The sequence below is a fragment of the Cydia fagiglandana genome, chromosome 26 (assembly GCF_963556715.1).
Source record: "Cydia fagiglandana chromosome 26, ilCydFagi1.1, whole genome shotgun sequence".
NCBI classification, from domain to species: Eukaryota; Metazoa; Arthropoda; class Insecta; order Lepidoptera; family Tortricidae; genus Cydia; species Cydia fagiglandana.
Genome location: NC_085957.1, coordinates 5,325,639 through 5,353,502, shown reverse-complemented (window position 1 = coordinate 5,353,502; position 27,864 = coordinate 5,325,639). Strand labels below are relative to the sequence as shown.

Sequence of the window (27,864 nt, the reverse complement as noted above, 5' to 3'; positions counted from 1 at the left end):
AGCTATAAGGTACTTTTTGACATGGAACGCCACATTTTATTATTAAGACCTGATGCAACACATATAAGTCCTGGGTGAAGATATCCAATGATAACTACTTATTTTAACAAGTTAAAAATACACTTTTCTTTGTGTTTTACTACCCACTGCTAGATGGCGTTAACATATCTAAAAGGTTCCGAGTAGCGGCATAGAGAAAAAATATTTCTATAAACAGCGAGTTGGAGGGTCTGCCATCTTATATGTACTGGCCGCGTAGCCAAGATGTCGATCACTTACGCTCCGTAGCGATCGAAACGCAACTGTCACTGTCGCACTACTATGGAAGAGTGATAGAGAGACATAATGCTTTTCGTTGTCGAAGCGATAGCGATTGTAACCTTGGCTAGGCCGGCTGAATCGGAAACATATGAGCACATGTACATTGCAAAAGCTACCATCTACCGTTTTCGTCGGTACGTGTCCTTGTGCGTAGTAGGTTCTACCATCTTGTGGGCTACATCGGAAGCATTAACGACACATTTACGCCTCGCGCCAAAAATCTGACGGCTCCTATGCTGCCCCCTATAGTTCATGCACGGGGCCTATAATTTCGAGTGACACTCTAAAATCTTTGTTTGCATTTTACAAACTACTTTTGCTACCCGCCACTAGATGGCGTTCACCAATCTAAAGGGTTCTGAGTGGCGTCCTTGAAACTAATGCTATTTTCGCTATAGAACTGCGCGTACCATGCCCTGAAGGCGCGAATTGTCTTGTCCGTCCGTACGTACGCCGGCGAGCTCATGTAGCGTTTGTTGTTCCATATCGTGACGTCGCGCTCAAACTGAAAAAAAAGGTATTACTGCAATGTTCTGCCGCCAGAGTGCAGCACTAAGCTAGCTAGTAAACCATAGAGTAACTGGATGCTGCTAAGCAATAATGTGTCATCCCACATTAATTTTTCAATAAGATGTCAACTCAAAAAATTGACGCTTAAAGTTGACATTTTATTGAAAAATGGATGTGGGATAATACATTCTTGCTTATCAGCATCCCACTTATACATATTGTGCCTTAAACTATTTTTTGACAAGTTTTAACTGACAATAAAATATGACATTGATGCATTAAGGCGGTTTGTTAACCGGAAAGTCTTATGTTGTTGAGATTAGAGTTTCCGGTCGGTGCTACATCTATTGTCACTTGACAGTACTACTACTGCTACTTAAAGTACTGATAATTCCGCTACTCGATGCTAGATGTCGACTATGTTTTTAAGTATTAGTTTTTTAAGTCTTTAAGTATATTGCTGTGCCCCAACGGGGTTTATGTTTGGAACATGTAAATATTTTAACTCCTTGTAAAACCCATAAAAGCAATGAATAAATTATGAATTATGAATTATGAAAATACTAATATTTTTGGTACCAAAACTGATGTATGGAGTGAGCACTCTTGTCTTACTATATTTCTTTATGGTTTCGATGCCCATGAAATTATAATTAATTGCAACATTTGTCAAAAGATGGCGCTATAATTAGTTGCAACATTTGTCAAAAGATGGCGCTATAATCAACTACGCCCAAACACCGTTAATTTGAAACTTACCATATAGCTCTCGCCCCATATGAACCCGGCTACGATTGGTGCGTTATACGCTGGCGAGAACATTCTATGTACCACGCGTTGTAGTAGGGGTCCTATCGGGGTCACTGATTGTGAGATCAGTAGAGGGCCGAAGCCGGTGTCTATGCGGAAGCGGATAATTAGTTGCAACATTTGTGAAACGGTGGCGCTATAATTAGTTGCAACATTTGTCAAAAGGTGGCGCTATAATCAAACATGTCCAAATACCGTTAATTTGAAACTTACCATATAGCTCTCTCCCCATATGAACCCGGCTACGATTGGTGCGTTATACGCTGGCGAGAACATTCTATGTACCACGCGTTGTAGTAGGGGTCCTATCGGGGTCACTGATTGTGAGATCAGTAGAGGGCCGAAGCCGGTGTCTATGCGGAAGCGGATAATTAGTTGCAACATTTGTCAAACGGTGGCGCTATAATTAGTTGCAACATTTGTCAAAAGGTGGCGCTATAATCAAACATGTCCAAATACCGTTAATTTGAAACTTACCATATAGCTCTCTCCCCATATGAACCCGGCTACGATTGGTGCGTTATACGCTGGCGAGAACATTCTATGTACCACGCGTTGTAGTAGGGGTCCCATAGGGGTCACTGATTGTGAGATCAGTAGGGGGCCGAAGCCGGTGTCTATGCGGAGGCGGACGTGGCCGGGGCCCATCTGAAATGTGTTACAAAATATTTTGAAAAAAGTCGAGCGAGTTTCAAACTATCGCTACCGTCAACCGGGGTGAATAGGGATGGCTGGGGTGAATAGGGACAATACATAGAATGTGATTTACCTGACAATTTCTTAAAAAATACCAACACGATCATAAAAAATCTATTAGGTATTATTTTCAATCGAATGACACAATTTGTGCAAGCATTTTTTAAGAAATTGTCAGGTAAATCACATTATAAGTGTTGTTCCTATTTACCCCGGTTTATATGTATATAAATTAACATTACCATATATATACAAAATAGGTATGTAGTAAGGAATCTGATACTATTTGAAATAATGTTTAAGGTAGATTTTACTAATCGTATTGTGGGTAAATGTAATTTTCATGCCAAGCGCTACGTCAAGTATGGATGGAGCTTATACTATAGTTCGTTTTTTTTAGCATTAGAAAGAACTTGCAAGAAGGTAAGCGATCTTGACATGTCTTTTAATTGAATAACGCTTTTTAAAAATCAAAAACGATTACTTATGAAAGCAGAAGAATATAAATGATCGTATTAGATTCATAATTGTTACATATTTGCCGTAACTTATTTTTAAAATGTGTTTTTCAATTAAAAGACACATCAAGATTGTTTACCTAATTTCTAATGCTAAAAAAAACGAAGTATAGGCACATATACCTACGAGTAGGTACATGCATTCACTGCTAAGTTTGTGAAAAGTTTGTGTGGCAAGATCAGGGGATCTACCACGGAAATCGAAAGACAGATAACAAAACTCATATAGTAAAGCATTTCAAAGCGGTGAGCACCCCAAGAGCAGTGAAACTTCGTATCTCAGACTTTCTATAGTTCAAGCCTTTCCCGTCAGTAGAAAAAGGCGGCAAATTTGAAAATAGTTGGTTGCAAATTTGAGAAGAATCGGTGCCATACAAAATTTGAATATTGCGCCTTTTTCTACAGGCAACATTGGTTTGCCAAAACTATACAATATTTGAATACCTAAGTTATTTACCTGTGTAGCCACGACGTCCATATGGAACAAACTGAGGTCTCCCATCTTGTAGTGGTGTTCCAGCTTCATCGTGGCCTCGTGACCCTCTCCACGTGACCACTCCGCCGACCATGAGTGCTGACCTGTAAATATTTACATGGCAGATTATGACAAGCTAGATGGGATTCCGCAATTCTGCCCCATGACACACTTATCGTCCCGCCACGCTCGGCCCACCTCCAAGATTTAACACTGAGCTTCTACAAAAAAAAGAAACGTCACCGCTTCGCCGATAGATACACCCATAAGTGACCATAACGCACAGCTATTTACGCTAACAGTGGAACATCCGTACCGCGAGGAAACAAATAACTTTCTAGAACGTAGGCTAATTAATGATGAATCGATTTATTTATTTTACTGTGACATTGAGAATTATGATTGGAATTTTATATTTAAAAATAACATTGACATTAGCAATAAGTTTAGCAAATTAATACGTGTATTGACATATTATATTGATATTCATTTCCCCGTGAAACGGATACAATTAAAAAATAAACCGAATCTTCCATGGATGACTGACGATATCTTGAATTATATTAAAAATTTAAATGACCTTTCTCACTTTCGGCAACAATATCCAGATGACATTAGTATATCCACAAGTATCCAGTACTACTCAGACATGATTAAACGTAAAGTTTTAGAAGCCAAGCAAGCCCACACAACCCAAAGAATAAAAGACAGTCGTAATCCTTCAAAGGAAATTTGGAATATAATTAAGGAAGAAACTTCTCAATCACAGGACAGGAAGGACATTACTTTAAAAAGTAATTCAATTCTTGTTCATAAATTAGATGTTCCTGACCATCTTAACAGTCATTTTTTGAGTGTCGCGTCCAACTACAACATAGGCGTCAATGAACAACTCGCGATGCATTGTCTAAACGATCACCTACAGATCGCTGATGTTCATGCCTATGGGTTTCCCTCTGTCACACGTGCTGACCTTGATCGCACCCTCAAAACAATGTTAAAAAGTCGTAACACACTTGACATATACGACATATCACTCAACATCCTGCTGTCGATTTGGCCATTACTTTCGGATACCCTAGTTGTCCTCATCAACGAGATGATCAAGGAAGGCGTTTACCCCGACATACTCAAGAGCACGCGAGTGTGCCCTGTCTACAAAAACAAGGGTGATAAAACATCCGTTGATAACTATAGACCGATCTCAATAGTACCCAACATATCCAAAATCATCGAGTCCATCCTATCCCAACAACTAATGAAACATTTCGAGAACGACTTACTGACTGACAGACAATTTGCTTACCGAAAAAACATGTCTACTACTACTGCAGCGTATAACATGATTGATAGCATCACTACCGCTATCGATGACAGGCACAAAGTAGCTGGCATTTTTTGTGACCTGTCCAAAGCATTCGATGTCATAAGTCACGACCTACTTATTAAAAAGCTTTCGTGTTATGGGTTGCAAGGTAATCTCCTGAAATCTTTTTTAGAAAACCGAACACAGACAGTAGAAGTGATGGCGGGAGGGAAAAGAATGCGATCAGGGACTGGCAACGTGACGGTGGGAATCCCACAAGGTTCCGCTCTGGGAAATACCCTATTTCTCGCATTCATAAATGACCTGCCATCTGCTATAAAAGATGGCCAAATCATTTTGTTTGCCGATGACACAACTGTGATTGTCAGCGCTCCAACCTATGAGCAACTTAATTACAAGGTCACGAATGTATGCGACCAGCTTAACAGATGGTTTTCAACGGATTGATTCTTAACGTCAACAAATCGAATGTCATGCTATTCTCGGGTAGGTGCGTCCCTAACGCGAATATTCAGTATCCTATCCCGACAACCGATACGTGTAGGTTTTTAGGATTTACATTGGATCCAACCTTGAGCTGGAAGCAACATATAAACATGCTGTGTGGTAGACTGGGTGGTGCGATCTTTGCACTGCGCAAGGTGAAACCATTGGTTTCAAGTGATGCGCTAAGGCAGGCATACTATGCATACTTCCACTCGCTTATGGCATATGGCGTGATCTTGTGGGGTAACTCGACCGACGCGGACAGGGTGTTAATCATGCAAAAAAGGGCGCTGAGGACTATACTCGGGCTAAAACAGAGGCAGTCCTGTAAAGTACTGTTTGCGGAACATCAGATTATGACCCACTACTCGCAGTATATCTTTGAGGTCATTATGTTCACGCGTATACACCTGTCTCAATTTAAGCGAGTGGAAGTTGTGGGCAAATGCCTCCGGAGCACGGGAAAACTTCGAACTGTTCCGCGTCGCACAGCATTGCATGCTAGAAACCCACGTGTAATAGGTCCAACTTTTTACGAGCACCTACCAAATGACATAAAAAAGGAGACAAGTGACATGACGTTCAGACGCAAACTAAAAACCTTTTTACTTAAGAAATCCCTATACTCAGTAAAGGAATATCTCTCGAATTAAATTGACCAATTATGTAATGTAAATTGTTATTTTGTTTTTGTTTTGTTTTTTTATTTTTAAGATACTTATTTCAATTAATTTTTATTTTTCATTTGACATGTCTCTAATTTCTATTTATTCTTTGGATTTAATTTGACTTTGTGTAAAAACTTAAATTATTCATTGATAGGTACTCTGTAGTACTCTGTTAAAATTGTATATTTTATTTTTATTATTATCTTTGACATTGTGTGATTTTATGATTTGCTATTAGAAATATTTTGACATGAATAATATTTTGTGATATATTTACGAGTATATATATATAGTCCTCCTCATCGTTTTCGATGACGGCGACCCTAAACAAATATCATGGACGTTGTCTGGCGTGAGCTCTTATGTGGCTGGCCAGGCCGAACTTGGTCTTAAAAATTCTATTGCACGTGTGACAATAAAGTTGGCCAGCTACGAAAAATACCCAATCACGAAAATTACTCCCAATTACGAAAAATTAAAAAATCGAAGGGAATTGATCGCCAATTACGAAAAGAGAGACCTAAGCCCTCCTACGTGTACACGCTCAACGAGTATATACCATTGTATATAACTACTGTTTAATTGTAATTTAATTATTTATTTAGTATCCGACGATCGCTATACGATAAGTAATTGCTTATGTATTATGTTACATTAACTATGAAAATTGTATTGAGAGATCAATAAACTAAACTAAACTAAACTAAACAAGCACCCCCCACTTAAAACGATTGCGATAGTTTTCATGACTGACTTCTGTATTACAGTGACTACACTTCTACACTAGAGTTAACAAAAGATAGTTTCCTATTCTTGTGACCTATCCCCGGGATAGGTTTTTCCCGTCATCTATAATAAAAGTGGTGATATCGGTACAGTAATGATAGGCTCCCGTCTTTAGTGTAACCTTACCTCACACCTCACAGATCACCGCAACTACTAGACGGAGCACATAAGTCAATCCAGGTCACCACACATATGCTCTCCCGAACAAATTTAGTATGGGAGAGCGACCGCTTATTTCAGTTGCGCACACAATTAGGACCACTACTTGAGTATTTTTTGAATATTTAGGTATAATTATTATGCTTTAGGGGTGTTTTTGTAGTATAAAGGTTATTATATTATAGTATAAAATAGCGTAGAATACAATGCTAACTATTGTGCTGTTGGATTCGTAGCATTTTACAAGTAAATTTGTACATATGTGTGGTGACCTCGTGCTCTTTGTAAACGCTTCATAATGCGGTGTCTGGTGGCTTACCTATAAAGTTGAGCAGGAAGGGGTACTTCTCTCCAAGGCTGGACAGCAGAGACGGGGAGTGCACCGCGTTGAGATGCGCCACGTCGGCACCGTTCTCCGGGATATCCTGGAAATTATATTGTTTTAAGGTATAAAGGATGACTCACGCTAGACCGGGCCGGAGCTTCCGGCACTTAGTTTTCTGGCTCGCTCTCACAAATGCACACCGATCAGCGAATGTGCTTCCAAATTCTAATTTATTACTGAAGAAAGATTTGCCCTAGGATACTGCCACAGACTCGGCGAGAACTGAGACACCAAGCGCGCTGCTCTCCCACCTTCGTCACGAAGCACGGCATTCTCCTGCCAGCTATGCGGTTGCGGTTGCCGCTCTCGCATTGGACTTACTATAGTCATTTGCGGAAGTACCGCACTCTTATCGACGCTGTTTGAACCATCACCTCATTGATGTAAGTAATAGAACCTTAAGTAATACATCAAACATCATCAACATCAAACATAAACATTTATTCAGCAAATAGGCCACAAGGGCACTTTTACACGTCAACATTGAATTTACATAAAAGCAAAAATAATAACATGAACAATTTTATAAAATAAAACTAACAATTCAATCTAACGTATTACAATTACTAAGAGATGTATATGGTCTCTTAATGTCGAATTACATACAAAATACAGATAAAAAAACACACGAAAGAAAATCTATAATAATGTTACAGGCCAATGATGATATTGTTTTAAGGTATAAAGGATCACGCTAGACCAGGCTCGGGCCGAGCTGGAGCTTCCGGCGCTTCGTTCACCGTCACCGATCAACCGTCGTAGAAAATGACATGTCGGACGCCTATAGCTCTACTATCAGTTTCGTGAATGACAGTGAGAAGTGAAGACAGTGAGAAAGTTAAGGAAAATGTATGGAGTAATTGTACAGAGCCTCTACCGGTCACGTAAAGAACTAAAAAATTCAATTGGTACCATGAGTTATAGACGTTTTTACGCGAGTTTTCCATACTTGCCTAACTTCACACCTAAAACGCTCTCTTTCTAATTATATAATGAAAACTGAGCCAGAATTATTCTGCGTAAATACTTTACGCGAGTAAACGTGACAGATGTTATGGAAAAATACGTGCGTTTCCAACGTGACATTTCTGTCAACTTGTAAACACAACAAATACGCAGATTTTTCACGAATATCAATGCAATTTTCAACGTAATATGTATAAATTTATAACAGTATGTGAACTTCAAGCAAAACTTTAAGGGATAAATCAATTAATAGTTCGATAAAAGGCTGATTTAGTACAAAGGTAATGAGTTATACTTGACATCATATTTTCCTATTTCTACTGCTACATTTGCGAAAATCACATTGCTTACGAGCAGTTTTTGGTTTTAGGCAAGAAGCTGATTGAAAACAACATTTCCATGAAAACCCGGATTGCATCATGTATGCATGTAGAAGTTACATATGTATTAAGAATTAAGGCTCAATACAAGGAGCGGTACATAGACATGTTGCTGTTTTTGTTGCTGGGTGCACATAACACATAGTAAGAATAAGACATACCATACCGCAAGACCTATTATAATATTTACACAAGAATTGCTACGTATTTTATTAAGCATTATTATCTTATATAAAATAAAACATACAAATGTTCTGTGGGTTTATTTATTTTTCTTTACTAAGTAAGTATTATTTTATTTTCCGTTGTTCAAATTATTGTGTTTGGTACCTAGGTAATCGTTTTTCATGTCAACTTGGTAACAGGAAATATAAAACTTTCTTCAAAAACTTTTGCTGGTGGTTCTGAATCTGAAAATTTAAATAAGATTTAAACACATTTATTGCCAAAAACCCGCTGCGTGGGTTCATTTTGTATTGGAAATGGGGCGCTTGGCACTGAAATATACTCGAGATCATATAGGTACTATAAAATTAAAATCGCTATTAAGGTCATACGTAGGGTCTGTGCGGAAAGAGAAGAGTCGTAGGTATAATGTATGGGCTCCCCTAAATTTCACGACTTTTCTCTTTCCGGACACTCTATTAGATAATGTTACTTAGCAGTAGGAGACGGCCGCTGTCATGATGCGGACTGAAGCGGACCATTATAATACATACCTATTTTAATATTTTAAGATTTCTTCTCATGTGTGTATTATTTTCATCATAGGTAATAAATATGTAGCCAAAAGTAGCCTGTATAATCGCGCCGTATACTTTGCTTCCTATTTTTTAACACGCAATGTCATAATTTTAACTCGATTATTAATGATGTTTACGTAATTATCATATTTTGCAATTTTTGTCTTGAATACAATTATATTTTAATTTATACACTGTTTACTAACATTGATGTGTTTATTATTTTCGTAACTATGGCAACGTCAAATCTTTAAAAATTTGTAGAATGAAGGTTGAGTCAGTAACAAAGTGACAAAACTGGTCTTAGAGCATTTAATAACTGGAGTGGCCATTGAGTGCTTACTGTTAGGATTTAGGATTAGGGTTCCAAGCAGGAAAGAAAAGCTTGTTTTAACACCATATAGGTAATGTTTATTAATCTCAAGCAAGACTACATAGTAATGGCGTCTCATACGAGAAGAAAGAACACCTACGTTTGTTTTATATTGACAACCGAATAAATCAAATATCATAGTCGTAGTAGTCTCGAAGGTATACTCTTTATTTTTTTGTTGACATTATTACTTACCCCTCTGCCGAAAAACTTGCACAATTGTGCAAACTTTTGTATGGACCGACATGGCTTTTTGTACGATACGTACAAATCATGTAGAAATAGCAATACATTTGACGTCCCCTCCCCCGCAAAAATCGGCGGACTGTTTTGTAAAGAAAATGACAGCGATGACATCTCCCTTCTAAATGCTCTTAGTGGATGGTAGAGGTAAGGAATACAATCTCCGTGTAATTAATAATGAAAAAGTGTCCGTCAAAAACCTTAAGAGGGAAGTATACTACGTAATCGTCCATACAAAAAGAGAAAACGTTTTTCCACTTGTATATAAATACGAGTATCTTCCATTCTCCATGATTTTTAGTACGGTATTGATACAATGAAAAACTAGGTTTATGGGTTTTCTTTTTTTCGCTACTCTGGAGAGATTTAGAAAAATTATAATAGCTGACAGCGTGCCCAGTTTTTGCAAATATTCTCCCTTCAAGGAGTTTTCTCATAAAGTCATAAAGGATTCTCCTTACCTCTAACCTCTATATTCACGGCTACCATCAGTATATGTAACATTACTTTCTGTGCATCTCACTTGCACTAATATGCGAGAGCGAGATGCATAGATAGTAAATTACGTAGACGTGAGAAAATTTGACAATTTTGTTATTTAGTTCATTAGGTGACTCCTAGAGGCGCTGTATAAAACTCCGATATACTCGTAACTCTTGCTCTGTTTTTTAGTATAGTTAGAAAGGGACAGTATCGTTTGGAGTGGAGTGAAGTTAGGTACATAAGACCGTAAAGAAACGTAAAACGTGACTCACGGCACGTTTATTCACCGAGTGTAAGTGAAAAATACTCTGCCAACTGATGGTAGAGGCTCTAGGCGCCACAAGTTATCTTTAATATACAGGGTGATTCAAGAGACGTGAGCAGGACTAAGACTGCGCATTTTGTAAATTATAAGCCACTATTTCGTATCAGTATTAGTGAGATTAACGTTAATTTTATACACGTGTTGAAAAAAATAAATATATTCACGACATGCATGGTCGGAGTAATTAACAATGGAGCCGCCATTAACAGGCGTTCCCCTCTGTCGAAAATAGGCGGCCAATGGTCAACTTCATGTAAACCATATGTATGGACTGACGTTTATCTGACATGACGTACCTATACATTTGATGTGCCCCTCCCCCGCAAAAAACGGCAGACTATTTTGTACCGAAAATTTTAGACATGGCGTCTCCGTTGGTTATATCCTCCAAGCATGCATGGTCACCCTAAAATTAGAATACTAAACTACTTACCGATATTCTGTGTCAAATTGAATGTAATCACTGTCATCACGGTTTGGTTACTTTTGAAAACTTGTATCTCACTCAAGTTTGACAGTTTATTTTCTTCGTAATCAAAATGTTGTCATTGCGGTTAAAGAGATTTTATGTTTATTAATTAGGTCTTGTAGGGTAACCATGATTGTAGACAGTTAAAATAAAATTGCCCCACCAAAAAGTTAAAAATAGGAAAAAGTGTCGTTGTTTCACCTAAATACGACGGTGATCGATCAATTATCAGTTACTGAGTGTGCAGGATTAGTCCTGCTCACGTCTCATGAATCAACCTGTAGTTTTGACGTGAAACGTCTTTAAAAAGCCGTAGTAGAGGTGTCGGACCAAAAACCAAGTGTAAAGAAAAGTGTTATGGCGCGGCGGCTTATATCTCAGAAACTATAATACCTACAAACATAGTTTTGATATAGATATATAGAAGAAAGTAGCCATTACTCGGAACAGTACGTGCCGCTGACATAGATGGCGCTGATTCTGCGCTAGACACGACGTATTCGGAGCTAAAATGACCCCTATTTTCAGTGTTCATTTAGTAATGACTCATCAGCCCATTAACCGATTTCGGTAAAATTGGTGCCATTTGATAGATCTTATTTTATTTTAATGAAATATGAGTAAAATAAAGTACGTGGAATTATAATAAGCTGCTAAAACATAAAAATGTGACCGTTTTTACAGAATTTTTATCACTGCTCTTGTTTGAGGCCACCGTGTGCGAAAAATAGGGCGCAAAACTGACAAAATATACCTGAAATAGTAAGATAAAGCAATAACGGTTCTTTTAATACCACATTCACCGTAGTAATACATGCTCATCTCCTCAAATAATGCATTAGCATCTAAGGCGGCGCGGCGGCGCGAGTTACTTTGATAGAACACATATAACGCGTATGACGGCTGCTTGACAATCCCGAGTTCCTAATGCTAGTAAGTATATAGTAATCTTAGTTAGGTACTTTCTGATGTAATGGGTAAAACATAATTTAGAAAAGGTCACTTCTGTGGACAATAGGTACTATAAAAGGTAACGACTGTGGTTCATATATATCCCGTTATTCTCATTTGAGTCTCAAGTATTGAATGAAATATTCTGCCTGTAAAGGTGCTGCGTAAAAAAATGCTTTTAGATTCCCTTAAATGCGATGGCTACAGGAAAGACACGAACGAGTTTGCTATAAAACGTGTATTACCCGTATAAAATATCTATACTCGTAATTTTGGTGTGTTATTTACAAAATAAATTGTACCTAATCGTTACATTCAATACTCCAAAATGAATTGATCATTTAATTATTTAAATAGGTGTGACGCTGTAATTAATTATTTTAAAATTACCCATCAAATGCTGCATTCAAGTTCATCTAGATACAGTGAATCATTATGACCCCAAATAATCTTTACAGATAAAATTTAGATATTATCCAAAATTATTATAATACATCACGCATTCGCGAGATGTGCGCCTTCGGTATTCAAACACAAAGCAATAGTACAAGAGTCTAACTAAATGCGAAGGTCGAAGGCTGCGCTCTGCGTAAGGCCTGTCAGTGCTTTGACACAGAACAATATTACAAGTGTCTAAATGCGAAGGCCGAAGGCCGAGCTCCGCGTAGGGCCGAAGGCCCGAAGCGTCCAGTCTGTCAGTTCTGTGTTTAACCACTGACATCCCGGACGCTTCGGCCTTCGCATTTAGACACTTGTACTATTGTTCTGTGTTATAGCACTTAAATCCTGGACGCTTCGGGCCTTCGCATTTAGACACTTGTACTATTGTTCTGTGTTAAAGCACTAACATCCTGGACGCTTCGGGCCTTCGGCCCTACGCGGAGCTCGGCCTTCGGCCTTCGCATTTAGACACTTGTATTATTGTTCTGTGTTATAGTACTTAAATCCTGGACGCTTCGGGCCTTCGGCCCTACGCGGAGCTCGGCCTTCGGCCTTCGCATTTAGACACTTGTACTATTATTTTGTGTTATAGTGCTTAAATCCTGGACGCTTCGGGCCTTCGGCCCTACGCGGAGCTCGGCCTTCGGCCTTCGCATTTAGACACTTTTACTATTGTTCTGTGTTATAGCACTTAAATCCTGGACGCTTCGGGCCTTCGGCCCTACGCGGAGCTCGGCCTTCGGCCTTCGCATTTAGACACTTGTACTATTGTTCTGTGCTTTAGCACTAACATTCTGGACGCTTCGGGCCTTCGGCCTTCGCATTTAGACATTTTTACTATTTTTCTGTGCTAAAGCACTGACATCTTGGACGCTTCGGGCCTTCGGCCCTACGCGGAGCTCGGCCTTCGGCTTTCGCATTTAGACACTTTTACTATTGTTCTGTGTTATAGCACTTAAATCCTGGACGCTTCGGGCCTTCGGCCCTACGCGGAGCTCGGCCTTCGGCCTTCGCATTTAGACACTTGTACTATAGTTTTGTGTTATAGTACTTAAATCCTGGACGCTTTGGGCCTTCGGCCCTACGCGGAGCTCGGCCTTCGGCCTTCGCATTTAGACACTTTTACTATTGTTCTGTGTTATAGCACTTAAATCCTGGACGCTTCGGGCCTTCGGCCCTACGCGGAGCTCGGCCTTCGGCCTTCGCATTTAGACACTTTTACTATTGTTCTGTGTTATAGCACTTAAATCCTGGACGCTTCGGGCCTTCGGCCCTACGCGGAGCTCGGCCTTCGGCCTTCGCATTTAGACACTTGTACTATTGTTCTGTGTTAAAGTACTAACATTGTGGACGCTTCGGGCCTTCGGCCCTACGCGGAGCTTGGCCTTCGGCCTTCGCATTTAGACACTTTTACTATTTTTCTATGCTAAAGCACTGACATCTTGGACGCTTCGGGCCTTCGGCCCTACGCGGAGCTCGGCCTTCGGCCTTCGCATTTAGACACTTGTACTATTGTTCTGTGTTATAGTACTTAAATCCTGGACGCTTCGGGCCTTCGGCTTTCGCATTTAGACACTTGTATTATTGTTCTGTGCTAAAACACTGATGTCCTGGACGCTTCGGGCCTTCGGCCCTACGCGGAGCTCGGCCTTCGGCCTTCGCATTTAGACACTTGTACTATAGTTTTGTGTTATAGTACTTAAATCCTGGACGCTTCGGGCCTTCGGCCCTACGCGGAGCTCGGCCTTCGGCCTTCGCATTTAGACACTTGTACTATTGTTCTGTGTTAAAGCACTAACATTCTGGACGCTTCGGGCCTTCGGCCCTACGCGGAGCTCGGCCTTCGGCCTTCGCATTTAGACACTTTTACTATTTTTCTGTGCTAAAGCACTGACATCTTGGACGCTTCGGGCCTTCGGCCCTACGCGGAGCTCGGCCTTCGGCCTTCGCATTTAGACACTTTTACTATTGTTCTGTGTTATAGCACTTAAGTCCTGGACGCTTCGGGCCTTCGGCCCTACGCGGAGCTCGGCCTTCGGCCTTCGCATTTAGACACTTGTACTATTGTTCTGTGTTAAAGCACTAACATTCTGGACGCTTCGGGCCTTCGGCCCTACGCGGAGCTCGGCCTTCGCATTTAGACACTTTTACTATTTTTCTGTGCTAAAGCACTGACATCTTGGACGCTTCGGGCCTTCGGCCCTACGCGGAGCTCGGCCTTCGGCCTTCGCATTTAGACACTTTTACTATTGTTCTGTGTTATAGCACTTAAATCCTGGACGCTTCGGGCCTTCGGCCCTACGCGGAGCTCGGCCTTCGGCCTTCGCATTTAGACACTTTTACTGTTCTATGTTAAAGCACTTAAATCCTGGACGCTTCGGGCCTTCGGCCCTACGCGGAGCTCGGCCTTCGGCCTTCGCATTGGCGGTCCACACCACGTTTCACGTCAGCCATAGCGGCTGTGTCCCTGATACAGCCTCTCTCATTTTTTTAACCTAATTGACGTCTGGTCTGGCCTAGTGGGTAGTCGTTAGTGGGCCTGCGAAGCCGATGCTCCTGGATTCGAATCCCGAGAAGGGCATTTATTTGTGTGATAAACCCAAATATTTGTTCCTGAGACATGGAGACAGTTTTAAGAAACAATTAGTAAAGTATATACGTACCATGCAATGCGATCCAACAACGAACTCATTTCGGCCTCTGTACCCCCACGAGGCCAACTCGTCGGCGTCGCATACGGTCCACAATGGAGGCCTGTTGTCGGCGTCGTGCCAGATCCAGACGGCCCCGTCGGCCTCTACTGTAGGCCAGGTTCGGATGGAGACGCCTTTGGGAGCTGAGGAAAAAATAATGTGGCGATGATAGGTAGGTACCTATATGAGATTTTAGTTCAGCCGACTAGCTTATGGCTAGGCTATCAGCGTCTGGAGCGTTGGACTTTCAAACCGAAGGTTAAAGGATGACCCGCTAGACCGTGCCGGGCCCGGGCCGTGGCGTCCGACATGTAATTTTCTATGACGGCTGATCGGTGATCACGGGCTTTCCATAGAAAACCAAGCGCCGGAAGCTCCGGCCCGGCCTGTGGCCGGTGTAGCGTGAGTCATCCTTAATGTCCACTCGAGTGCTTAACCTCCACTCGATTTAGCAGTAGATGCAGCTGCCCCCCTTCCCCATGTAACCCCGAGGTGGAGGCAATAAACATCCAGCCGTCCTATCATGGATGGATTTATCCATCTTTATCCACGTGATAAAATAACTGTCACTTTTTAACAACTCGGGATATAAAGTGACTGACACTGTTTTAACACGCTGTCACGTAGACAAAAACTACCATCATATCCGTACAGTATACAGATATGATGGTCGTTTTTGTCTACGTGACAGCGTGATAAAACAGTGTCCGTCACTTTCTACCCCACGGAGTTAAAAAGTGACAGTTATTTTATCACGTGGATAAAGGGATCCATAATACGTCTGTAGGACACTAACCTTTGTTGAATATAAACTCAAACTCACGGCTATCCTGTCCCGGAACATTGACGCATGCGCCCTCAGCGTTGAACCTCCACTTGTGGAAGGGGCACTCGATGCAGCTGCCCCCCACTTTGCCCCCGATGCCCAAGTTTGCCCCGAGGTGGGGGCAATATGCGTCTACGCAGCGTGCGACGCCGTCCTCGCCGCGGTACACGCATAGGTTTTGACCTGAGGGTTGAAATAGTTATTTGTTTTACAAGGGGGCAAAGTTGTTGTTTAACCGCTCGTGCTAATAGTGAAACCTGATCAAGCGAAAGATTCCAAAATTGAAACACGAGCGTAGCGAGTGGTTCGAAAAATGAAATCTTGAGCGTTGCGAGTTAAACAAAATTTGCCCCCGAGTGAAACACAAAATTTTTCACCACACCAACCCGAATCAAATATTAAATGTAAAATATCAAACAAAATCAAATCCAAATGAATTTTATTAAATATTTATCATCCAAAATCATCATTTAAAAGTCAATTTTACCAGCAAACATAAGAAAATAGCTCAAAATTTGCATTTGATTACTTTGCCTCACATGTGAATAAAATGCAACTTTGCTATCAGTTTTTGAAGTGCAAAGTAAGCCTTTCCGAGCTGGTGTGGTGAAAACATAATGTGCCAACTTTTTTGACTTAGGTATTCCGTCTGGGCCATTTCGTTGAATAGGACCTTGAGTAACTTCACACTCTTTTTGCATCGCTTTCTTCGCTTCATGATCTGTGGTCGTTCACGCAAAGGGACGTCAAGTTGTGTCAACCCTAATAATTGCTCGATGCAATGCTGAACCGAACGGAGCCGAGTTTACCCGAAGTCAGGAGTGTCTCCTTCCTCTATATCTCTAGTCTCCGTCTTTGAGTCGTGTCTTGGTTTGTTTTGTGTGAATTTATGAGAATTTGTGTGTGTGATTTGTGTTTTAGTTTGCTTTTTTTTTAATTTACTCAATAGGTATATTTCTCTCTGCACCAATTGTAGATATCTCTGTTTGGCCCTATGGTTGACTGGTAGAGAATGCCATTTAGCATTAAGTCCGCCATTTGTACATTGTTGTATATATATTGTGCAATAAGGTTTAAATAAATAAAATCCATACCCAAAGCATCGATACTGGTGACATCCCCATTCTTCAGATTTCCACTCTCTGCTACAGCGAACCACCCGTTAGGGTAGGGTGGGGGCAGTTTGACCCCCAGTTGACGGCCCTTCATTGCCCTGGCGATGCGGATCTCCCGATTCGCCCCCTTTGGTATATGGTCGTAACCGATGTCAGCTAGCTCCTAGAAAATAGATAAAAACAATGTGAAAATGTGGCGTTATCTATGAAAAGGGACCTTATTGTCGATGGCGCTTACGCCATTATTATCGAAGCTCCGATATGAATACAATGCCGCGCAACGTTGTGCGGCGTAAGCGTCATCGACGATAAGGTCCCTTTTCAGAGATAATGCCCCACATGAGAAAAAAATATCTAAAAACACATTGGTTCCATGAAAAAAGGATACCTATTTATTTTATAGTCGTCTAGTAGTACCCGCAACTTATTATTGAGGACATAGACTAGGAATCCTCTAGACCGAGCATAGTCGCGCTACCCCCTCTGCCACGCATACGGTAATACTCCATCTTTCGGTAATACTTCTATACTTCGAGTCGAAAGTTTCTTTGTGTGACGTCCGTGTCTTTGAACGGACCAATCACGGCACGGGACTTCGCTCACCTCGTCGCGCGCTCCCCCGCATTTTTGGCATCATCGGTTGCATGAAATAATTGCTCTAAACTCGGTCTAGAGGATTCCTAGTCTATGATTGAGGCTTACTGTGCGCTATGTCGATCTGTGTACAATTGTCCTAAAATATTTATCTTTTCTAATCTATCTAATATATTTAAACGAGCAATTCTTGTATATTTATTTATATATATTTCGGGGATCTCGGAAACTGCTTTATATCGATGAAATTTACTATTTGGGGGTTTTCGAGGGCGATTCATCGATCTAGCTAGGTCTTATCTCTGGGTATCAAGGCGCATTTGGGGCATTATCTCTGAAAAGGGACCTTATCGTCGATGGCGCTTACGCCGCACAACGTTGCGCGGCATTGTATTCATATCGGAGCTTCGATAATAATGGCGTAAGCGCCATCGACTATAAGGTCCCTTTTCATAGATAACGCCACATCTTTTAGTTTTTATATGGTTTCCAGATATTCTAATTTAACGTAGCTTTACAAGTGTATGGTATCGTCTAATCTTAAGCCTTTTAATGAGTTATTATTGATTTTGCTAATTATATCGTAAACTATTTTTATCTACTGCCATATCATAAAACATAAATCCACTAGCATAAAGATAAATTGTTTCTTTAGAACTAATTTCTTATCTGTAAAAATATTATGCACCTATGGCGTAATAAATGCACATTCGATTGTATTATTGCATTCAAATATCGAACATCTCTGAAAAGTAAAGTACCTAATTTGATTTGACCTCAATTATAGAAGTTAGATCGAGAAAAGTCTGCAGCGATTTTGATAGACCACGTAGTGCCAGTGTTATTAAATTTTAAACGTCAAACTTTTATGAAATTATGACATAAAAAATAACACTTGACTGCGTGCGTGGGCTAGTGGGCAGCTCAAGAAATGGCTGTTAACAAAAAGTTTCTATAATTTAAATGAATATTTTATGTACATAGACAATTAGGTAATAGTTATGATGTTATGTTATTGTTTTTTTGTTTTTTTTTGCATGCATTATGTTAGTTTATAATTGTACGCCCGAAATGGGCAAGCTGATGGACTTCTGTAATATTTATAAGACCTATGTACCAACACAGCTTTGACAACAAAAAAATCTTACCTTATCTATCAAAATCGCTGCAGACTTTTCTTGGTCTAACTCTAGCATGTATGTTAATGTCATGGTCCTTAACTTATTTAAAAAAAACCACCAGTACTCACTTTGATATATAGCACCGGACTCCAATAGGACTTATAAATAGCATAAACTACTAAAACTAATATCACAGTCATCATGATATTAAACCTATTAGTATAAAATAGCTCGATGGCTGATCGCACCAGCGCCCAAGCCATCTTTAGATAAAAAAGTAAAACGTCATTTTCAATTTGACAGTTTGCGTCCATGGTGTTGGCCCAGGCCATTGTTGTGTTGGTGGCTGGATGACCTTTTGGTTTGGCCATAGTGACCTGTAAACAAATAGTAGTTTGTGTTACAAGGGATCAAAATGATATATTTCCGTCAAGGGCGTACATTGAATCCTGAATGAAGCGATGGATTCTACAAAAGAACATTAAGGATGACTCACGTTAGACCGGGCCGTGTCCGGGCCGGAGCTTCCGGCGCTTATTTTCTATGACAGATGACAGGTGACCACGTGATGCTTTCCATAGAAAACGAAGCTCCGGAAGCTCCGGCCCGGACACGGCCCGGTCTAAAGTGAGTCATCCTTAATGCTTTTCACACCAACTATGAGGAAAATAAAAAAAATCTTAGTGTTGACACAATCTGATGCTTAAACAGATTATTTAAGCTAAAAAAATAATGTGCAAAAAAATTTAAAAATTGTGTGCTAGAACAGAAAAGTGTTAATTTGATCCCTCCTAGCAGGGAGGAAAAGTGCCACTTTGATCCCTCCTAGCAGGGAAGAAAAACCTCTTTTCCGAATACGTGGTGTGAAAAACATATAGAGTTAGACCAGGAAAAGTTTGCAGCGATTTTGATAGCCCACGCGTTGCAAGTGTTATTTTAAACGTTAAACTTCTATGAAATGATGACCTGTAAATAACACTTGCATTGTTTGGTAACACTGTCAAAATCACTGCAGACTTTTCTTGGTCTAACTGTAGCTTTTTTCGATTTTTTCATTATTTTAATAGTTAGGAGCAAACACAAATTCCGTACAAAGTTTTTAAAAGTTGCTAAAATAATTAAGATAAAAAAATCCGGCCTAGTGCGAGTCGGACTCGAATTCCAAGGGTTCCATACATTACCCAATTTTTAAAAATGTATTTTTTATATGTGATACGAGTAAATTGCCTTTAAAAACTAAGTAATTAGTCGGACTCACGCTTGACTGCATATTTCTAATAGGTTTTCCTTTCATCTATATGTCGGCGGCCGATCGTAAGATCAGGCATATCGTGAAATTCCTGGGCATATCGTGAAACGTGAAAATCTTTGACTGGTTCCCTGAGTCGACGGAGCCCGCTACGCGGGGCTCCTATTTCTGGGCAGTTTGCCCTTCGGACATCTGAAGCAACCTAACGAACCTATCTTACCTATATGTGACGTTCCACGGCAAAAGGTACCTTATGGCGGCTGGCGCTTACGTCACATAGCGCCGCAATAATATTGGAGCGGCGTTAATAATAGCGTAAGCGCCAACCGCCATAAGGTACCTTTACACGTGGGACGTCACATATATTGGTTTAATGTGACTATCCCATAGACTTATAATATATAAAGACGGTGTCTCAGCGAGCTGTCACCGTTGCCACTTTTGTTTAGTGTACGATTAACAATGAGGCCCACGTTGCTGTAGCCATGTCGATAAAGTCATATCGATAAACTATCGACATTTCTTGCAATTTTAATTTTACTTCAAAAGCTTAACGATACCTAAAATGACCAAAAACGCTTTTATTCTTTATTGTGGTTATCAGATCACAATTCTATAGTCACGTACCAGCAGGGAACCAAGGGAAAGTTCAGATATTTAATTAAAATACATAAATACCTCCTAAAATAGGTGTTCCGCAATAATTGAATTATATTATTATATTATAATATATTCATTATCCATTATCATTTCAATTATGTTTATGTTTAACGAAGATATTGAGAAGCTTTAATTAATCGCTATTTCATTCCGCTGTGTAGCGTTTATCGATATATAACGTGATTAAAATCGACTTTTCACATCCCTAAAAGAGCACACATATACGCTTTTACGCACACATACACAGCCTGGGCGCATCAAGAAAGGCAACACTTGATTTGAAGTCCACCTTGTCAACAGTATGGTTGTCCTTTTTTGACAAACGGCATTTTAAAAGAGCGAGGAGAGAGAAATGATACAGAAAACGTTGGGCCCTTGGACTATCCTCAAAACAATACACAGGAACATTACGATATGCCTGATCTTACGATCGGCCGCCGACATATAGGTACATAAAGAACTATTTAGTTTATTATTTTCAAAATTTTAGAGGCAGTAGTTTCGGAGATAAAGGGAGGGTGGATGGTCATTTTTGGCTAAATATTTTCTTAATTCACTTCTAAACTATTTATTTTAAAATTGCAAATATATATTTGAGATTCTCAAAATGAGTTCTTTCATTTGGTATCGATATATTTTAAGAAACATTTTCACCGCATTTTCAACATTGGCACCGACTTCAAACATATCAGTTGGTAACGCATATACTTAAAAACGGATAATATTTTATTTCATCCTTTTTGAAGTCGGTTTTCTTTTTTTTTGTAAAAGTTTTTATATTTAAATCCCTTCAACCCTCATATATATATTAACTACCTATATACTCGTAGTTTTTTTTGGGATAATCATTTGTTTACAAACAATATATGTATATACAGTGGTATTACTAAAATAAATTAATAACTAGCTTAAATCTAAAATAGGCCCTCTTAGTTAATATAGAGCATATAGAGCCTACAAGTGTATATTTGATCCAATGGTTGACTGGTAGAGAATGCCTTAAGGCATTAAGTCCGCCGTTTGTACCATTTTATACCATTCAATAAAGTAGAAATAAATAAATTAGGTAATATGAATTTCGGCAAAGTAACTACTCTTTCTATTTAATTATTTCTAAAACCATTTTTTCCACACACTGGGTCATATTTTTTAAATTATTTATATCACCTACTTGACTAGACCAATTAAAATGTATACTCCAAAAAACTATAGATAAAATAATTCAAAATGATTATTTTTCTTAAATTTTAACCTCTATTAGTGCTAAAAGTAAACTCACCGAACTATCAATCTGCCGCCATTTTTCTTTTTTTTTCTCTATTCGTACTAAGGCAAGCGAGCGTTCAGCCACTGGAACACTACTGGCCGAATACAAAATGATAACCGGCTATATATGATAAAGCCCATCTGAGCTGTTTTGATTTTAAAACTATAAAAAGGAATTCCTATTTTCAACCTATTTACTAAAGAGTCAAGGTTGAATTTAGAAAATCAAGGAGAATAAATTAAATCGATTATGCGTATGATATGTGTGATGTATTCGGTTTTTTTTTCTGGATTGGCGGGGAGGAAAGATCGCATGTTTTGAAATGAGTTGGAGTTTGTTTTTGATTTTTTCTGGTTTCTTGTAATAATAAAAATAACTTTCACTGGTAAAGGATGAAAGTTATCGCCTTTTATAAACTTTATACCGGGTGCGGCCTGTAACACGAGCAAATAATTAAAACATAGATTGTACTCTTCAAACGCTGACACTTTTGTTCAGCAACTTTTAAAAATTATGAAGTATTTAGAGTCTCTATTTTTCATACAAAATGAATATTATCTTCAATATGGACGCCACCGCCACGCCATATCATTGTGATTGACGTTGCTTGTCACGCCTTAAACATAATAAAATTCGCAATACATTGCGTCTTATAATAAACTTTAAAGTGTATTAAAAATCAAAGCACAAGTTATTTTTAAAAGTCGCTGAACAAATGTTGGTCAGTATGAGGAGTACAGCCTATAGTTTAATTTTTTGCTCCTATTACAGGCCACACCCGGTATTTCACACAGTTTATTTAGGTAGGTAGGTACAAGTAATGAGTTATTTATGTGTTAGCGTGGTGAAAAGAATTGTGTTTCATTCGGTGACAATTTTTTTTAAGCCCCGTGCCTCGAAACCATCGCAACGCTCAAGATTAAAAATTTCGAGGTTAAGGCACGAGAGTTAAACAAAATTTGCTCCCGAGTAAAACACAAAATTTTCCACCACGGAGAAAATGTTAACCGTAAGATATTAAACAAAAACAAACCAAATTAAATCCAAACTAATGTTATTCAATTTAATACTTATCATTTAAAAGTCAATTTTACCAGCAAACATAAGAACACAACTCAAAATTGAAATTTGATTACTTTGCCTCACATGTAAATAAAATGCAACTTTACTGTTCTCTTTACTAGTTGGTGTGGTGATAATAATTATTTTATACTTAGTTTTGGTATAATTTTAATTTTTTCAATTTATTTATTTAACGCAAAATGCAATTTTACAGGACTAGCCTAAGTCATTACATTTCTTATACCTAAGTTCAATTATAAATAATACTAAATAATAATAAAATAAAACAAAACGATTACATACAGTACATCAAAATTTAAACATCTAAATCATTAGGTTAGTAACTATATCTTCCTGTTAAGCGTAGAGGCCGGAGGCCGGAGAGGTGTAGGCTGTACCTCTGCGGCCCCTACGCTTATCATACACAGCAATGCTTTATTAATTTAACCTCTAGCCGCCCAGAGACCTATATACAGGTCTCCTGTTCCATTCTAATTTGAACTTTATGTTGACAAAATAAAATTTCATTTTGCTTGGCAAGGTTTGACGTATGGGCGGCTAGAAGATAAAGGCCGAGCCACACCGGCTTGCGTGTGCGTGACGTGCGCGTGTGCGTGCTCTAAAATGTTGGAGCCGTGCGGCACGTCACGCAAGCGGTGTGCCATCTCTCATAAGGATTTGTATACTACAACGCCGCACGCGCACGTGCACGTCACGCACACGGAGCCGGTGTGCACAGGCCTTACAGGTGAAATTCTAATTGCATTAGCGTTACTCTTGCTGCAATACTCTTGCGGCTTGAAGATACGACACAGCTGAAATCCGCCGTGTCGCCGAAAAACTTATTGGCTTGTAAGATTTTTACTATTGTATGTATGTTAGTTTGTAAGGTATGTATTCTATGGGCCTTAGTTGCCTGATAATAAATGATATTTAATTTAATGGATTATGCGATGTTTATGCCATTATTGTTTCCACCTAGTCGCGATTCTACACAATATGAATTCCACGCAGCTGAAGTTTATCACATGCGTTATTCCTCACAGTCATTATTTCAACACAGTCTTGATTCTACCTAGTAGCGATTCTACACAATATTTATTCCACACATCTGCAGTTTATCACATGCGTTATTCCTCACAGTCATTATTTCAACACAATCTTGATTCTACCTAGTAGTGATTCTACACAATATTTATTCCACACATCTGCAGTTTATCACATGCGTTATTCCTCACAGTCATTATTTCAACACAATCTTGATTCTACCTAGTAGTGATTCTACACAATATTTATTCCACACATCTGCAGTTTATCACACACAAATATATTACTATACAATCGTCGCAACTCTTATTAATGTGGTTCTACACAACTCCGAATGCAACCTTCTCGTTTGCCGTGACGTGTTTTGCTTGGCGCCATAGCTGATGCTAAGAGAAGTGTCGGTCGGCCGATGCTACGGCATAAGGACTGCGTCAAGCGAGACATGAACTCCTTCAACATCCCGGTTCATAAATGGGAGGAGCTTGCTGCGGACAGAGATAAGTGGCGCAAACTGGTGTTCGATGGTCGTAAAATCCACGATGACGCTTGGTTTAAGACACTGGCAAGTAAGCGAGCCAAGCGTCATCAGCCCGACATGTGTTCGCCACGGGCACACTACACCTGCCAGTTTTGCGGTCGTGGTTGCCGCTCCCGTATTGGCTTATACAGCCATGAAAAACGTTGTCGCCCTGCCTGACACTGTTTGTATAGTCTGCAATAGACTGAAAGGCCTATGATGATGATGATGACACAACTCCATTTATTTTTTGTATTTGCTGGGTGAGAAGTATTAGATGGAGGCAATACGGACAATATTACCTATCCACGGATATCAGTAAAAAGCAGATCAGCTCTACTAAGTTGAACGTTTTTATACTTTCGATCTATTCTCACTAACGTACTTATAAGTAAGTAAGAAAGAGATAGACACTATGCTGTCGCACAGGTCTTCACCTGTAATCGTCCCAGTTATTCACGAAAACGTAGCGATTTTTTTTAAAGAAAGGTTACCCTGGGGTACGTGGCGAAAGTTATACACGGTGTATCAGGAGGAAACCGAATAACTTTAACAGCACATTCCTGAGGTTATTAGAAGCTAAAACTGTTATATACATTTTTGTAAAAAATAAAAACAAAACTGTCATTTTTGCATATTTCTTTGTAAAACCAATACAGTGGCGTATCGTAAGAAACAAAAACTTAAAACGCGAAATCAAAGATTTTATTTTCTAAAGCAGATGAGTTTCATGAGTGATATCTGTCTTTTCGAGATTCTGTAATAGTAACTCCTAGACCCTAGTATCCTAGGACCCGGGTATGTCCTGAAACTACGTCCAAGACCACCGGTGGACGGGCAGCAGCGTCCCTCAAATTCGGTGTACTCGACTGCGATCGCCAACCCGCCTGCCAAGCGTGGCGATTATGGCATTCACCCCCCATCATGCAGAGCACAATAAAACCACGGCCCCGAGGTTCCGGCGACCCCCGGTGCTCTGGCTATGATAGCGGTCAGGGCATTAGCGGGGTCAGGGGTGCTAAGAATCTCCGGCAAAGATCCGGCTACCCACCCCGACGACGACTGGCCCTGGTAACACACAACATACGCACTATGAGGACTGACGAAAAGATCTGCGAGCTGGAAGAGGAACTGAGCAGGTTACACTGGGACATTGTAGGGTTATGCGAAGTCCGTAGAGAGGGGGAGGACACGACAACCCTGAAGTCTGGTAACTTGCTCTACCACCGGGAGGGCGACCAACAGTCCCAAGGTGGTGTCGGGTTTCTCGTTCACAAGTCCCTCATAAACAACATAATAACCATCGACAGTGTGTCGAGCAGGGTCGTATACCTAATACTCAGAATATCCAAAAGATATTCGCTGAAGGTCATTCAGGTATACGCACCGACCTCGTCACACTCCGATGATGAAGTAGTAGAGGCTATGTATGAGGACGTAAGTAGGGCCATACATACTTCTAAAACCTACTTTACTGTTGTTATGGGGGACTTCAACGCAAAGTTGGGCAAGAGAAGCGGTGATGAGTTGAGAGTGGGGCAATTTGGGTATGGGCAGCGGAACCCCAGGGGTCAGAGGCTGGCCGACTTTCTGGAGAGAGAGGAACTCTTCGTGATGAACTCTTTCTTCCAGAAGCCGCCTCACAGGAAATGGACCTGGATGAGTCCTGACGGTGCCACGAGAAACGAGATAGACTTCATCATGACCGACAAGAAACGGATATTCAGCGATGTCTCTGTGATCAACAGGGTAAAGACCGGTAGTGATCACCCAATCGTAAGAGGCTCACTGAATATCAATATTAAACTTGAAAGGTCCAGCCTGATGAAGTCTACGCTCCGACCTAATCGAGCCCATGTTCAAGACCCCAAAAGCTTTCAACTCGAGCTCTCTAACCGCTTTGCTTGCCTAGAGAACTTGGCTTCAGTGGACGAAATCAACGACGGGCTAGTGGAAACTGTCCACATAGTAGGGTCTAAGTTTTTTAGACCCCGCCGTAAAGATAGACCTCAGAAATTGACCGAGCAAACCTTAAACCTCATGGCTGAACGACGCTCGCTACAGTTGCAGTCTCCCGATGACGCGAAGTCATATAGGCAACTCAATAGACGTATATCTAAGTCCTTGCGACATGATCTGCGTCTCTTTAATACTAACCGTATTAAAGAGACTATTGAGTGAAACCAAGGCTCCAAAATGTTCGCAAAGGACAAGTCTATTGGGCAAAGCCAGCTGACGAAGCTGAAACGGGAAGATGGCAGCATAGCGTCAAGCAAAGCGGAGGTTTTAGGCGAGATCGAGAGGTTCTATGGACAGTTATACACTTCGATTGCAAAGCCCGTTGACAGCTTGGTAGGAGATCCAAGAGCCAAGCTGTCCCGACATTATACCGAAGATATCCCGGACATCAGTCTGTACGAGATTAGGATGGCCCTGAAGCAGCTTAAGAACAACAAGGCGCCGGGCAAAGACGGAATCACTTCAGAGCTTCTGAGAGCGGGTGGAACACCGGTACTTAAAGTCCTCCAGAAGCTCTTTAATTCCGTCTTGTCCGAGGGCAAAACGCCTGAAACATGGAATAAAGGCGAGGTGGTGCTGTTTTTCAAAAAAGGTGATAACAGCCTATTGAAGAACTACAGACCCATCACGCTTCTGAGCCATGTCTATAAGCTGTTTTCAAGGGTCATCACGAACCGTCTCGAACATAGACTTGATGACTTCCAGCCTCCCGAACAAGCCGGGTATCGAAAAGGCTATAGTACCATAGACCACATCCATACGCTGCGGCAAGTTATACAGAAGACCGAAGAGTATAACTTACCATTATGCTTAGCGTTTGTGGACTATGAGAAAGCCTTCGATTCGGTGGAAACATGGGCGGTGCTTGAGTCTCTTCAGCGATGCCATATTGACTATCGGTACATCGAAGTGTTTAAGTATTTGTATAGTAACGCCACCATGTCGGTCCGAGTTCAGGAGCAGAGTACGAAGGCGATTCCATTGCAAAGAGGCGTAAGGCAGGGAGACGTTATCTCTCCGAAACTGTTTACTGCCGTAATGGAAGACACCTTCAAGCTCCTGGAATGGCAAGGACTTGGCATCTACATCAACGGCGAATACATCACTCACCTTCGGTTTGCCGACGATACGTAGTCATGGCAAAGTCGATGGAGTAACTCAGCATGATGCTCGATGACT

The 27,864-nt window shown here is 40.4% G+C and overlaps 1 protein-coding gene across 1 annotated transcript; it reads right to left on the bottom strand.

Moving 5' to 3' along the window:
• Positions 1–627: 627 nt before the first annotated feature.
• LOC134677365 (cholesterol 7-desaturase nvd) lies at positions 628–22,149 on the bottom strand. Its single transcript, XM_063535799.1, has 9 exons — positions 22,053–22,149; positions 18,993–19,241; positions 17,129–17,312; positions 16,032–16,217; positions 15,179–15,351; positions 7,076–7,181; positions 3,313–3,434; positions 2,119–2,289; positions 628–826 (listed from the first exon to the last, which is right to left on the bottom strand). Exons 2-9 carry the CDS (start codon positions 19,233–19,235, stop codon positions 662–664), a joined length of 1,350 nt encoding a protein of 449 aa, XP_063391869.1. The 5' UTR covers positions 19,236–19,241; positions 22,053–22,149; the 3' UTR covers positions 628–661.
• Positions 22,150–27,864: the final 5,715 nt, after the last annotated feature.

What these genes read in the sequence shown, in the direction of transcription:
- LOC134677365 (XM_063535799.1), bottom strand. Translation starts at nt 19,235, where the DNA reads ATGGCCAAACCAAAAGGTCATCCAGCCACCAACACAACAATGGCCTGG. An exon ending in GTCCGGTGCTATATATCAAA is followed by an intron (nt 17,313 to 18,992) that starts GTGAGTACTGGT and finishes TCTATTTTCTAG; the next exon opens with GAGCTAGCTGACATCGGTTA. An exon ending in TATGGGGAGAGAGCTATATG is followed by an intron (nt 827 to 2,118) that starts GTAAGTTTCAAA and finishes CTTTTTTTTCAG; the next exon opens with TTTGAGCGCGACGTCACGAT.